Below are 14167 nucleotides of genomic sequence, written 5' to 3'. Positions count from 1 at the left end.
GTCTTTTCTCCATTTATCATGATGTTGCTTATTGGTCCAGTTGTGAGGATTTTTGTTTTCTTTATGTTGAGGTGTAATCCATACTGAAGCCTGTGGTCTGATCTCATCAGTAAGTGCTTCAAGTCCTCTTCACTTTCAGCAAGCAAGGTTGTGTCTTCTGTGTATCACAGATTATTAATGAGTCTTCCTCCAACCCTGATGCCCCTTTCTTCTTCATATAGCCCATCTTCTTGGATTATTTACTCAGCATACGGATTGAATAAGTATGGTGAAAGGCTGCAACTCTGATGCACACCTTTCTTGACTTTAAACCATACACTATCCCCTTGTTTTGTTCAAATGACTGCCTCTTGTTCTAAGTATAGGTTCTTTATGAGTACAATTAAGTGTTCCGGAATTCCCATTCTCCACAATGTTATCCATAATTTATTATGATCCACAGTTCAGTGTAGGTGAATAAAAATTTTATTTTACAGATCTTCGAGCCTTTTGTAGTCCTCAAGTCATCTTGTATGACTGAAAGAAAGGTTTATTATCTACATGCCTCCTGTCCATGCTAACATCTGTCACCATTGAATTGTTTTGTAGGTTTATTTCAAAAACAAGCTGAAGTTGGCACTTATAGGACAGAGCCTCTTTGGACAAGAAGTCTACAGCCACCTCCAGAAAGAGGGCCACCGAGTAGTGGGAGTTTTCACAGTTCCAGACAGGGATGGGAAAGCTGACCCACTAGGTGAGTGTATCTTGGGACAACTGGATCAAAGAATCTGCACTGGTCTTTTAACTGTCCAGCCTCAGGGCCCTGATCTGAGCTGTACTCCCACTTCTTAGCTACAGGTGCCAAAGACCCAGACTCTGCACCTCCCTCCAGTCCACCTATTAAAGACCTTCTCATGTCAAGTCTATTTGCACAGTGGATGTGGACTCTCCAGCTCTCACTTCTCTATGAGTCCCAAGACAAAGGCACAAGTCCTTATTGTATTAAAAGCTTTCCCATTAATCTACGTGGTGATCACTAGGCCCATCAGAAGAATTTCTAGGCTTGTATTTTTTTTTTTTTCTGGAATGCACTCATGACTTTCCAAAGGTGCTATGGCACATCCAGAATAATGCGTAATGCAGAGATGCCAATGGTAATGAAGGGAATGCTACACCCAGTAACAGAAGTTGATGTGATTTCTCAATGCTTTTGTTTTATAACAAATTATGACTGGGACTGCTTGGTGGGTTGAGAAGTTGGCCAACCCCAAAGCAAGCCTGCCATGTCATCCTGTTTTGCAAGCCATAGTTATGTTGAGATATGGGTATAAGGCACAGAGATAAAACAATCCACAAATACTACAGGTAGGGAATAAGAAGGAGGGTATAGAAATCTTGGCTTATCACTCAGATCTTCATAAATCACTGGCAAAATGCAACACAATGATTAGAAAACAGCAATCTGTGATAACATTGAATTTATACTTTTTTTATTCTTAGAAGCAACTCTAGGGTTTATCCTAATTCTTTTTAACTACTTTAAAAATTATTATATCTTAATATTATTTTTTAAGAGTCAAGCTAAAAACAAAAGTTGGGCCAAGGGCACATATGGACTTGAATTTAATCACTTGAGCTAGAAATTATTCTTGTTTCAGAAAAAGATTATCTCAACTTGGGAAATTCCAAGGGAAACTGCTTTGTGAATTCCTGGCTCTGAAGGAAGAAGGGGACAGATTCCTGTTGCTGGCCCTGTTTGACCCAGCATTATGTATTCCTAACAGCTTCATGTGGAGGATGTTTGGGAGGAATGATAGTTGGTATTTTACTTATCCAGTGCTGCTATAACAGAAATACCACAAGTGGATAGCTTTAACAAAGAGAAATTTATTCTCTCAGTCTAGTAGGCTAGAAGTCCAAATTCAGGGTGCCAGCTCCAGGGGAAGGCTTTCTTCATCAGCTCTGGAAAAAGGTCCTTGTCATCAATCTTCCCTTGGTCTAGGAGCTTCTCTGCGCAGGAACCCCAAGATCCGAGGGACGCACTGTGCTCCCAGTGCTGCTTTCTTGGTGGTATGAGGTCCCAATGTCTCTCTGCTCTGCCTGCTTCTCTGTTTTATATCTCAAAAGAGATTGGCTCAAGACACAATCCAATCTTGTATATTGAGTCCTGCCTCATTAACATAACTGCCACTAATCCCATCTCATCAGCATCATAGAGATAGGATTTACAACACATAGGAAATCACATTTCATGACAAAATGGTGCACAGTCACATAATACTGGGAATCATGGCCTAGCCAAGTTGACAGATATTTTGGGGGGCACAATTCAATCCATGACAGTTGGTATATAAACTTGACTGTTAAATCAGAAAGACCCCAAATAAAATTAGCTTAAATTAGATAGATGCTCATTTCTCAAGTCTGGGTTGGCTATCCAGAGCTGATGTGGCAGCTCTACATTAATCCCAATGCAGGTTCCTTCTATTTGTTGTTTTTCCATTATCAACAATGGACTTCCATCTTGTGGTCCAAGGTAGTTGCTTCAGCCCCCATTATCTATTCTTCATTACAGCAAGCAGGAAGGTAGAGGAGAAGTAGAGGACAAGCCCTTTATGGCATAATCCAGAAGTTGCACATATCACTCTCACTCACATCCTGTCCACCAGAACTTGATCACAGTCCAAATCTATTTGCAAGACAGGCTGAGAAAGAATAGATTTTATTCAGGGTGGCTATGTGTTTAGCTAGAGTAAGAGAGGTCCATTGCTAAAGGAAGACTAGGGGACAGCTAGCAGTCTCTGACATGTACATGGACTTCAGAAGAATTGCAAGTATGTGACTTTTCAATCTCCTTTCGGAGTGAATTCTGGGAAATAAACCCTTTCCTAGTGCCTAGTCCCAGGGCCAGGACCACCTCTCCATTAAGTGGTCATTGGACTCTTGGGAGAACTTAGAAAAAGACAAAATACCAACCTGACTTGTAGAGGAACCTGGGAAGTGGGACAGCATATTGTTGTCAGCAATATGTTGTCTCCTAGACAGCTGGAGAAAAATGTTTTGGAGTCAGGGAATTAGTTCTGACTCTTTCACTTACTGGCTGTGTGACCTTGGACAAGTGACTTAAACTCACTAAGCTTCAGTTCAGTGGTACCTATTTCACATGGCTATTGTGAAGATTAAATGAGATAATATGTGTAAAGTGCTCAGCGCTGCTTCTGGCTCATAATAAGTAATCAATAATCATATCACCTGACTATTCTTGTTCCCTGGAGCAGCCAAAAAATCAATAGAGGAACCTGAACAGCTGGATGCCTCGAGCCTGTCTCAGTGGAGCACAATTTTAAAATGAGAACTTCTTTCACAATTTTCTTCTAATTTCCCTACATTTTAAAATCAATCATTTATCCATTTTCCTGTCATTTCACATTTGGGTTGTTTACAGGTTTTTAAACATTTTATGATCATTTACATTTTGTGATCATTATTGTTTACAAATTCTCAAATTCTTCTGAATAGCTTGATTAAGGCATAGTTTTCATGGCCAGAGTCCTTCAGGTCTTACTTAGGCTTCAGAATTCAGGCTTTTTCATGAAGGCATCATCCTATGATGAACCATTGTTGGTGCTTGGTGGGGAGAAAGATAAAGGGAATAAAAAATGCAGATAAAATGCCTAAAATGTAGTTATTTTGTGTTATTGATTGAAAATAAACAAAAAATAAATATATAGACTTTATTTTAAATATATTTTTATATATTTTAAGTAAATAAACATATATATGTATATATTTTACATGTAAGGTATATACTTAGTAAAAAATGACAATTTATTATGGAAAAAAAGGACTTGTGTATACTTTGGAAGGCCATTCCACTTTCACATAAAGGTGAGAGGGAGTCATTTCTGGGGAAGAAACACTTTCTTCAGGGAGGAGCCTCAGATTTGCTCCAATATTGGCAAAACCTTACACGGAGCACGTATTCTCCACGGATTTATCTTACTGGTGAATTTGGGAGAAGGCACTAGACCACCTCACCTCAGGTCAGTTCAGCAATTTCTTCCCTTCATCTTCTGAGATCTGCCTGTTTGGCAGGGACAATATGTGCTGGCCTACAATTTGCCTTGTGATAAAAGGGACCTGTCCCTGAGCAACAGGGGAGGAGGAGAAGCTTGAAGTTTTCTGACTGTGTCAGAGGCTATGTCTAATTTGGAGGTGAAGTCCTACCGGGTCACTATTTATCAGAATTGACATGACAGCAGTAAGGTGTTTTTTTTTTTTTTGGGGGGGGGTGTTGTCATTTGGCTCCAGATCAAGAGCTATGTTCTTTGAATGACTAGATCAACAATAAATGTATCATTTTTATAAACATACAAATATCAGTTGGGTTCCTATACACCAAAAAAAGAGAACTATGAAAAGGAAATCAGGAAAGCAATACTATTTATAATAGCCCCTAAAAAATAAAATACTTAGCAATAAATCCAACCAGGGACATAAAAGACCTATACAAAGGAAACTACAAAACACTACTGCAAGAAACTAAAAGAGACCTACATAAATGGAAAAAGATACCATGCTCATGGATAGGTAGACTCAACATAGTGAAAATGTCAATTCTACCCAAAACAATCTACAAATACAATGCAATTCCTTTCCCAATACCAACAACATTCCATAACAAGATGGAAAAACTAATCAACTTTAAATGGAAAGGAAAGAGGCCTCAGATAAGGAAAGCATTATTGAAGAAGCGCAACAAAATAAGAGGTTTTGTGCTACCTGACCTCCGAACCTACTACACAGCTACGGTAGTCAAAACAGCCTGGTACTGGTGCAATGACAGACACATTAACCAATGGAACAGAATCGAGAACCCAGATGTAAGTCCATCCACTTATGGTCACCTGATCTTTGACAAAGGCCCAAAGTCCATTAGATGGGGAAAACACAGTCTTTTTAACAAATGGTGCTCGATGTCCATCTGTAAAAAAAATGAAACAGGACCCATACCTCACACCATACACAAAAACTAATTCAAAATGGATCAAAACTATAAAGATCATGGAATTAAAAATAGGGTCAATGCTGGTGGCCCTAATATACGGCACACATAGGATAAAAACCATAACTAACAATACACAAACTCCAGAAGATAAGCTAGATAACTGGGATCTTCTAAAAATTAAACACTTATGGTCATCAAAAGACTTCACCAAAGGAGTGAAAAGAGAATCTACAGACTGGGAAAAATTTTGGGGCTATGACATATCCAACAAAGGTCTAATCTCTAAAATCTGTAGGATATTCCAACACCTCTACAATAAAAAGACAAATAATCCAATTAAAAAATGGGCAAGGCATATAAACAGACACTTCACCAAAGAAGACTTTCAGGTTGCTAACAGACACATGAGGAAATGCTTACTATCACTAGGCATTAGAGAAATGCATATCAAAACTACATTGAGATATCATCTCATCCTGACAATACTGGCACTAAATCCAAAAAACACAAATGTCGGAGAGGTTGTGGGGAGATTGAACTCTTATCCACTGCTGATGGGAATGCAAAATGGTACAACCATTTCAGAAAACAATATGGCGCTTCTTTAAAAAGCTAGAAATAGAAATACCATATGATTCAGCAATCCCACTCCTAAAAATATATCCTAGAGATATAAGAGCTGTCACACAAATAGACATATGCACACTCTTGTTCATTGCAGCATTATTCACAATAGCAAAAAGATGGAAACAACCTAAGTGCCCATCAACAGATGAATGGATTAACTATGGTACATACACACAATGGACTACTATGCAATATAAAGAACAATGATGAATCTGCTAAACATCTCACAACATGGATGAATCTGGAGGGCATTATGCTGAGTGAAATAAGTCAATCACAAAGGACAGATATTGTATGAGACCACCATTATAAAAACCCATGAAAAAGTTTACACACAGAAAGAAACCATCTTTGATAGTTATGAGGGAGGAGAAGTGTGGGGAGGGAAAAACACTGACTAGACAATAGATAAGTGGTAACTTTGGTGAAGGGTAAGACCGTACACAATGCTGGAGAAGTCAGCACAACTTGACCAAGGCAAAGTCATAGAAGCTTCATAGACACATCCAAACTCTCTTAGGGACCATGTTACTAGGCTGAGGGCTGGGGATCATAGTCTCAGGGGACATCTAGCTCAATGGCATAATATAATTTATAAAGAAAATGTTCTATATCCTACTTTGGTGAGTAGCATCTAGGGTCTGAAAAGCTTGTGAGCAGCCATCTAAGATACTCCACTGGTTCCACCTCATCTGGAGTAAGGGAGAATGAAGAAAAGCAAAGACACAAGGGAAAGATTAGCCCAAAGGACTAATGGACCAAAACTACCACAGCCTCCACCAGACTGAGTCCAGCATAACTAGATGGTGCCCGGCTACCACCACCAACTACTCTGACAGGGATCACAATAGAGGGTCCTAGACAGCTGGAGAAAAATGTAGAACAAAATTCTAATTCACAAAAAAAGACCAGGCTTGCTGGTCTGATAGACTGGAGAAACTGCGAGTATGACCTCTGGACACCCTTTTAACTCAGTACTGAAGTCAATCCTGAGGTTCACACTTCAGCCAAAAGATTAGACATGCCTATAAAACAAACAATAATACACATTGTTAAACCATATATACGAGACTAAATGGGCACACAAGTCTAGGGGCAAGGACGAGAAGGCAGGAGGGAACGGGAAAGCTGGACGAATGGAAATGGGGAACCCAAGGTCGAGAAGGGAAGAGGGTTGACATGTCATGGGGTTGGCAACCAATGTCACAAAACAGTATGTGTATTGTTTAATGAGAAACTAATTTGCTCTGTAAACCTTCACCTAAAGCACAATAAAAAAAAACAGAAAATCAACAACAACAAAAAAAAATCCACTAAAAAATAGAATTAAACAATGCAAAGGACAAGCTGGAAATATATGACTAAATATATGCTTTATTTAGAAATAAAAAACAAGATATTTGCATTAAAAAAGTATCTTTTTTTTTTGTAAAGCATAAAGAAAGTTTTATTCGGCATATATTCAAAAGGACAAAAGTGGGAAGCAGACAAGCATGCTGCTAGAGTCATGTCTGCCTGAGTCCAAAGAATATTACAGAATAGGCAAGAATGGGAAGACGGACAAGCATGCTGCCACAGCCATGTCTGTCCGAGTCCAAGGAAGGTTACAGAATCATCAGTATATATCAACATCACAAAATGGGTAGAATCATTGAAATCGTCACCAAAAAAAAGGTATCATTTTTGATCTAAAAAAGAAAAAGCTTCAGTTAAAATATCAAAAATATTATATAGCCATAATCTTTTTAAAAAATTCAAGTGTATTATGCTTTAAATACGTAGACAGAGATCACATTAGAAAAATGAATGAGTCATGATAAAATTGTAACAGGTCAATTGCAGCAGGTCAACATCTAAATTGTTCTTCACCATATTTGTAAATGTTTCATGAAGCTGTGAAATTATAATGTGAATCTATAAAAAAGCCAGTTACGTCAAGGCAGTTCTAACTCATGGCAACCTCATGTGTGTCAGAGTAGAACTGTGCTTCATAGAGTTTTTAATGACTGATTTTTTGGAAGTAAATCACCAAACCTTTCTTCTGAGGCAACTTTGGGTGGACTCAAACTGCCGACATTTTGGTTAGCAGCCAAGCGCATTAACCATTTGAAGCACCCAGGGACTTCATATGAATCCATAGCAATGAAATATTATGGCAAAAAAAAATTTAATGAAAATAATCTTCTCTTTCATGCTCAGCTTTGGCTGCAGAAAAAGATGGGACTCCTGTGTTCAAGTTCCCTAAATGGAGAGTCAAGGGCAAGACCATAAAGGAGGTGGCAGAGGCCTACAGATCTGTGGGTGCTGAGCTCAACGTGCTTCCCTTCTGTACACAGTTCATCCCCATGGATGTCATTGATAGTCCAAAACACGGCTCCATCATATATCACCCATCCATCCTTCCCAGGCACAGAGGAGCCTCTGCTATCAACTGGTGAGATTTTTTAATAATAGAAAATATGGGCCTGTTTTCATTGCTCATAATCTTTCTGTTTTTTACCTAGGTGATCAAGAAAATAGATTTGTTTGAACAATTGTGAGGTCCTGATTGCTACTATAGCATGAACTCTCCTGAAGTCCAGAAGTGCTTCATGAGCCAGAATAATATTTTCCAAGAATAGTCCATGGAGCACTAGTTCCATTGAATGTAACTAGGTATTGAGCAAACAAAGGTTCTGTGCTCTGACAAGTCTGGTTTATGATGGGCTTCTTTATTGCAGGACTTCTCATATCCTTTGATGTGTGCATTAATGTGAACATCATGATTCTCCAAGAGATGGTCCAAGTACACAGTTTCCCAAACTTATTTGACCACAGAACTCTTTTTGCACAGAACATCTCAATTACACTTCAGTTTGAGAAATACTGACTTATCTGAAATTATCTTCTTCATTGTTTATCTTCCCCCATTTGACTTAAAGCTCCTTGAGGGAAGGGACTTTGTTCAACATTGTCATTGCTATATTCCCCAGCATCAGGAACAGGGCCTGATACACTATAGGTACCCAATAGTATAGGTATACTATAGGTTTCCTGGCCATTGTTGTGGGTTGAGGTGGGCCTTTCACACCTTCACTGCCTTCTCTTTTTCACCTGCACATCTCCTTGATATCCCTTAGTGTCAAATTATTGAATAGGCAGAAAGTCTATACTTGGTTGAAATGTAATTTTTAAAAAATTTCATTGTATTTAAAGTTTTAGTACATGAATTGATTTCCTTTTTAATCTTGTAAATAATGTTGTCATGGATATCTATGCACTTAAACTTATGTTTTTTCCCGTTTCCCATTGTTCCCACATGTGGAATCATTGAGTCAAAGTGTATGAATAGTTTCAAGGTTCTTGATAACACAATGCCAGTAAATTCCTCATTATTTCTTAAAAGAATTAATTCACTCATTCATTCATCCGTTCATGTCTTACCTGATAAGCAACTCAGTGAAATAAAAATAATTTAGATTTTGGGTGTGGTTGACCTCCCATTTCATATTCTGTCTGTATTAGCCTGCTCCTTGATATGCATTTTCATGTATTTTTCCTTATACTCTGCTTAATATTTTATACTATAAACCCCTGTAGGACTGGCATTTCCTCTTAGGCTAAGCTTTATAGAACACACAATAGAAATAGTTAAATTAATAACTGTCTCTCACTACAATGTTTAGACAATCTAGAGCTAATGCTAATCCTAAATGAAGTTTATACCTGAATTACACAGCCTATATTAATAATCAACTCTCTTTGCATTGTACCAAGTATCCTCTACTTTGTCTTCCATTATCTAATTATGCCTGGTCAGGTCAAGCACAATGTAGAACTGGACCCAGGTGGGCAAAATTACTTGATTCTGCAGTAAGCGGCTGGCATCTGGGAATCAAGTCATTACTATGTGCTAAGTAGGAATACTGCAGTTATGACGATGTATAAACAGCAGTACCATTAGGTATTGCTTTTTATGAGCTCTGCATCCTGTCTTCTCTATCTCCCACCACTACTGTTAGTTTCTCAAAGTAGCTTCGTTCACTGTCTACTTTTCCGTAGTAGCTGCCATGTATTTTAATATCATCAACTCATCTCTCAGTTAACCAACATTTTAAATTGAATTTTTTCTTTTCTCAGGACTCTAATTATGGGAGATAAGAAAGCTGGGTTTTCTGTTTTCTGGGCTGATGATGGTTTAGACACAGGACCCATCCTCCTTCAGAGGTCGTGTGATGTCGAACCCAATGATACAGTGGATACACTTTATAATCGATTTCTTTTTCCTGAGGGAATCAAAGCTATGGTCAGTATATTTATGCCATCAAGAATTCAGTGAAGCTTTAAAGTGTTGTAAATAGTCTTCTTTTATTGAGAAGTTGCCCTTATGAATTTTCAGTAAAAATAAAAATATAAAGCTGAAAAACAAAATTAGGTTTTATATTTAGAGTAGGATGGCATGTTTAGAGTAGAAATCTGAACTTTAAAAAATTTCTTAGTCTATGAAGCTGATTTGCAGTTCCTCTAAGAGCAGTGATCAAATGCAGTGGGAATTAAACGGCTCCATTTGTTTTTTCAAGTACTTGAATGTCCAACTCTATTTGTAATGACTGATTGTGAAGAAGTATACACAATGTTAAGAAATTTTGCTACAGCTGTGTAATTCAGAATTCTATTAAAAATGTTTGAAATTTAGTGTTGCTGAACTTATTCTGATGTGCGCTGGTTGAAAAGCCCAAAGCATGTACACCACAGAGTAAAAATATTAGCCTGTAAAAATGTTGAAAAGTTCAGCAGATGATTTTCTCACCATTTAATGTTTTCTAGAATTTGGTAAGGTGGAAGTGTCAACACAGAGGTGGACAGTAAGATTATATAAAGCAGCAGATGTTGATTTAGGAGAGAAGAGGACATTGCATTGTTTGTATCATCCGGTGCTTAAGAGTATAGGGCTTCGGTGTCAGAAGGACCTGAGCTGAAATCCTCATTTTACTACTTATTTGTTGTATGACAATAGATAAGTCACTTAGCCTATTAACCTAGGTTTCCTCATCTATAAAATATAAATAATACTGCCTGATTTGTAGGGTTGTTGTGAAAATCAAATGGCATTATTTATGTAAAGCATAGTAGGTGCTATGGTAATTACAATAAAAATAATATTATGTGTGCTCAGTGGCATTTGCTCAAGCCTAGATCCTATACCTGATGGCATTAGAGCTAGAGGTAGGTAGAACAAGCTGTCAACTTGGCTCTGTTCCCAGATGGTGCTCTCCTGTAGGTTGGTAAGCAGATGGGAGTGCTTAGAAACTCAAACTTGAGCTCTCATTGGCCTCCCAGTGAAGGAGAGAGGCTCTCAACTCAAGGCAAACATAAATATGGCATGGAAGAGAATGAAGGACACATCCCAAAGGCAATCAATCTCATGGATGGATTTTAATTTTTTTTTATTCCAGGTGTACTGAGCTAGAAAGCAAGTTGAATTAATTAAATACAATAATGTATCATTTTCCAGAATCATCATGATGAACAAAAATAACCCACAATGATTTATTTTACATTTATATTCCTGAAATTTCCCTTGAATCGCCAAACGGAGAGTGAAGCTTGTTTAAACAAGGGAGTCATTTAAAGAAGAGTGTGGGCTTGATATTGGAGGTAGACAGACCTGGATTCAAATCCTGCCTCTGACACCTACAAGTTCTGTCTGTGATCTGAGCTAGTTGCTTAACTTTTCTAGGCCTCAATTTCCTCATATGTAAAACAGGAATAATAATTTCCACCTTGCAGGATTGGTGTGCTGTTTGCAAGGGATATTTTATATAAAGTACCTACCACACTGCCTGGGACATAGAGGGGCCTGAAGAAATGGTAGTTACTATCATAATCTGACTCTCTGAACAGATTCATATGTAATCATTCTGTTAAGCAGAAACTTCAGTTAAACAGACTATGCCATTGTTGATCATTGGGCTGTAACACAGGTGACGTTTTTGGCTTTAGGTAGAAGCTGTCCAACTCATAGCCGATGGAAAAGCGCCTCATACTCCCCAGCCAGAAGAAGGGGCAACATATGAAGGTATCCAGAAAAAGGAAAATGCGGAGGTATTTATAGCAACTCAGTAACACATCTCAAATTTCATAGCCTTCTAGATTTTAAGTCGTTCCCAATGTATCATTTCCTGTCCAAAAGGGAGATCTCCAAGCCATCCTCCTCTACCTACTTCTGCCACTGATGGAGAGAAATGTTTTCTATTGCCTTTGAGACTCACAGCATTAGGGGTTCAGCCTGTGCTTTGTGCTCTCGTAGATTTCTTGGGATCAGTCTGCTGAAGTTTTACATAATTGGATCCGAGGCCATGATAAAGTCCCTGGAGCTTGGACAGAGATAAATGGACAGGTATGTCTTAGGGACCAATTCTTTTTTTTTTTTTTTACAATGAACTTAATTAAGTCACAGCTCCCCCTGGACCTTTCCTTGGTGATAGTGAGGGTCTGTGATTCTAGGTATATGTGACCAGCAAAGAGATTTGTGGTGGCATGATGAAGAGAAAACACCCTACACTTGAATTAACTTGTATTGAACATTTACTGTGAGGCAGACACTGGGCACAGCTTCTGCTCCCAAGGAGCCTCCTGTTTTATAGAGAAGGCAGAGAAGTTAATCAACGCTCAAAATGCCGTAAGATAAATGCTGTAATTGAGGCCTAGACTCAGGCTGGTCATGGGAGGCTTCCTAGAACAGCTGACTGCTATGCTTGCACTTTGAGAAGAGTTAGCCAGGTGGAGAGTGAGACAGAGAGGTGCAGGAGGTGAAGTAAGTCAGATGACCCAGAGGTGGGAGAGTGTATGGCCCAGTCAAAGAATTGCAAAAGAGTTCAATGAAGTGGGAGCCTCCTGACTGAGGTGAGGTATGGGGAGAGATGAAGCAGGAGGGATGGGCAGGAGCAGGAGTGTGAAGGGCCTTCTGCTCTGTGGGGACTTAAGCTCAGCTCAGGTTCTCAGGTTCCACCTCTTCTAGAAAATTTCCTGACCTCCTCACATGTCTAGTCTGGTGGAGTTGGGTGTCCCTCTTCTCTATTCCAACAACACCCTGCCTTATCCCTGACACAGCCTATTGAATATTGTATCCTGTAAGGGTCTCTTTATTTATCTGCCTCCCTACCCCCATCTAGACTATGAAGGCCTTGGGGCAAGGGCTTCATGTTACTGTCTTGATCACCTCAGCACTCAAGCACAATTCTTAGTGCATATTGGGTTCCAATAAGAATGGGTGGGATTGATGAAGGACCAAGACAGGAAGTTTAGCATGGTGGTTAAGAGTGTGGGATCTGAAGGCAGAATCTTTCTGTTAAAATTCTGGCTCTGCCACTGTTTTCTGTACAACCTTGGGCAGGATCCTTAACCATAGGGTGCCCTGCTTTCTTCATTTTAATATTGGACTAATAATAGTGCCTTCCTTTTAGGTTATGGGTTATTGTGAGTTAATACATGTTTATTCATTTAAGTACTTGGTCCCTGGCACAGAGTAAGTGTTCAGTAAATGTTAGTTATTGTTGTGCTAAGTAAATGATAGTAAAGTCATAGAATTATAATAATAAACTCCATCAAGGTCAAGCTTAGTTACAGTCTGGATCTAGTCCTGTTTCCTTGAGCTGACCTTCAAAGCACCTTGTACTTTCCCATCGCTTATCACTGGGAAAGTAAAGGTCTGTTTACTAGTCTACATCTTCCTTCCTCCCCAACACCTCTACTCCCCCAACTCCAACCCCTACCTTTAGGCTAAAGGTAGGTAAAGTCTTTTAGGTAAGGTCTGTGAGAACTTTTAATCTCAATCACATTTATATCAATGTGAATAAATAATAAATGTATACTCATGTCCCCTGGATGTGGGACATTTTTGAAACTCTTCAATCACACATTCACAGATCATCTCTTGCTTTGTATTATTTCTACAAATGCCACTACAGTCTCCCACACCTTGTGGTATCCTGATTTTATTCTAGATGAGAATTCTAACTTCAGCTTTTTTTCAGGGAGGGGTACTTGCCTTCACTTCCTGATTTCAAAAACTGGTTTTGATCTCTTTTTTAGATGGTTACTTTCTATGGCTCATCATTACTGAATAGCTCTATGCCTCCTGGAGAACCACTGGAAATTAAAGGTGCCCAGAAGCCTGGTCTTGTTACCAAAAAAGGACTTGTTCTTTTTGGTAATGATGGAAAAGCAGTGAGTGTTCAATATGGTCACCAATAAAATAACTTTTTTGGTTTCCTTCCATAACCCAAGCTATTGAGAGAATCAGGCTTTGCTATGGGTGTAAGGAAGATCAAGCTATCTGGGCCCCATTTCCCTCTGGGGTTGAGCTCTGCCTCCTTAGCATGGGCCCCAAGGGCTGGCACAGTCAACTTTGTAATACAGGAGAAAGAGTTCAGAATTCAGCTAGGAGATAGGGGTTTGAATCCCTCTATTACCTACTGGCCATGGTCTTGGGAAGGATGCTTCTCCCCTCTGAGTCTCAGTCTCCTCCTCTGCATAAGAGAGAAAGTAACCCTGTCTCACTGACTTCCCACT

General features: G+C 39.0%; 1 protein-coding gene across 3 annotated transcripts in view; it reads left to right on the top strand.

Moving 5' to 3' along the window:
• Positions 1-14167, top strand: part of ALDH1L2 (aldehyde dehydrogenase 1 family member L2) — an 85961-nt gene that overhangs the window by 28987 nt on the left and 42807 nt on the right. For 2 of the 3 annotated variants that reach the window (XM_004373782.2, XM_023728994.1), the window contains exons 2-7: positions 589-733; positions 7814-8048; positions 9734-9899; positions 11597-11698; positions 11904-11993; positions 13688-13822. In XM_004373782.2, the coding sequence (XP_004373839.1) occupies positions 589-733; positions 7814-8048; positions 9734-9899; positions 11597-11698; positions 11904-11993; positions 13688-13822 (873 nt within the window). Of the gene's footprint in view, positions 1-588; positions 734-7813; positions 8049-9733; positions 9900-11596; positions 11699-11903; positions 11994-13687; positions 13823-14167 lie in introns of those variants that run through there. The other variant, XM_023728996.1, reaches the window with a different exon arrangement.

Source organism: Trichechus manatus, unplaced genomic scaffold (genome assembly GCF_000243295.1).
Source record: "Trichechus manatus latirostris isolate Lorelei unplaced genomic scaffold, TriManLat1.0 scaffold00027, whole genome shotgun sequence".
Classification (NCBI taxonomy): Eukaryota; Metazoa; Chordata; class Mammalia; order Sirenia; family Trichechidae; genus Trichechus; species Trichechus manatus.
The sequence above is the reverse complement of the archived record's forward strand: the minus strand, read 5'-3'. Positions and strand labels throughout refer to the sequence as shown.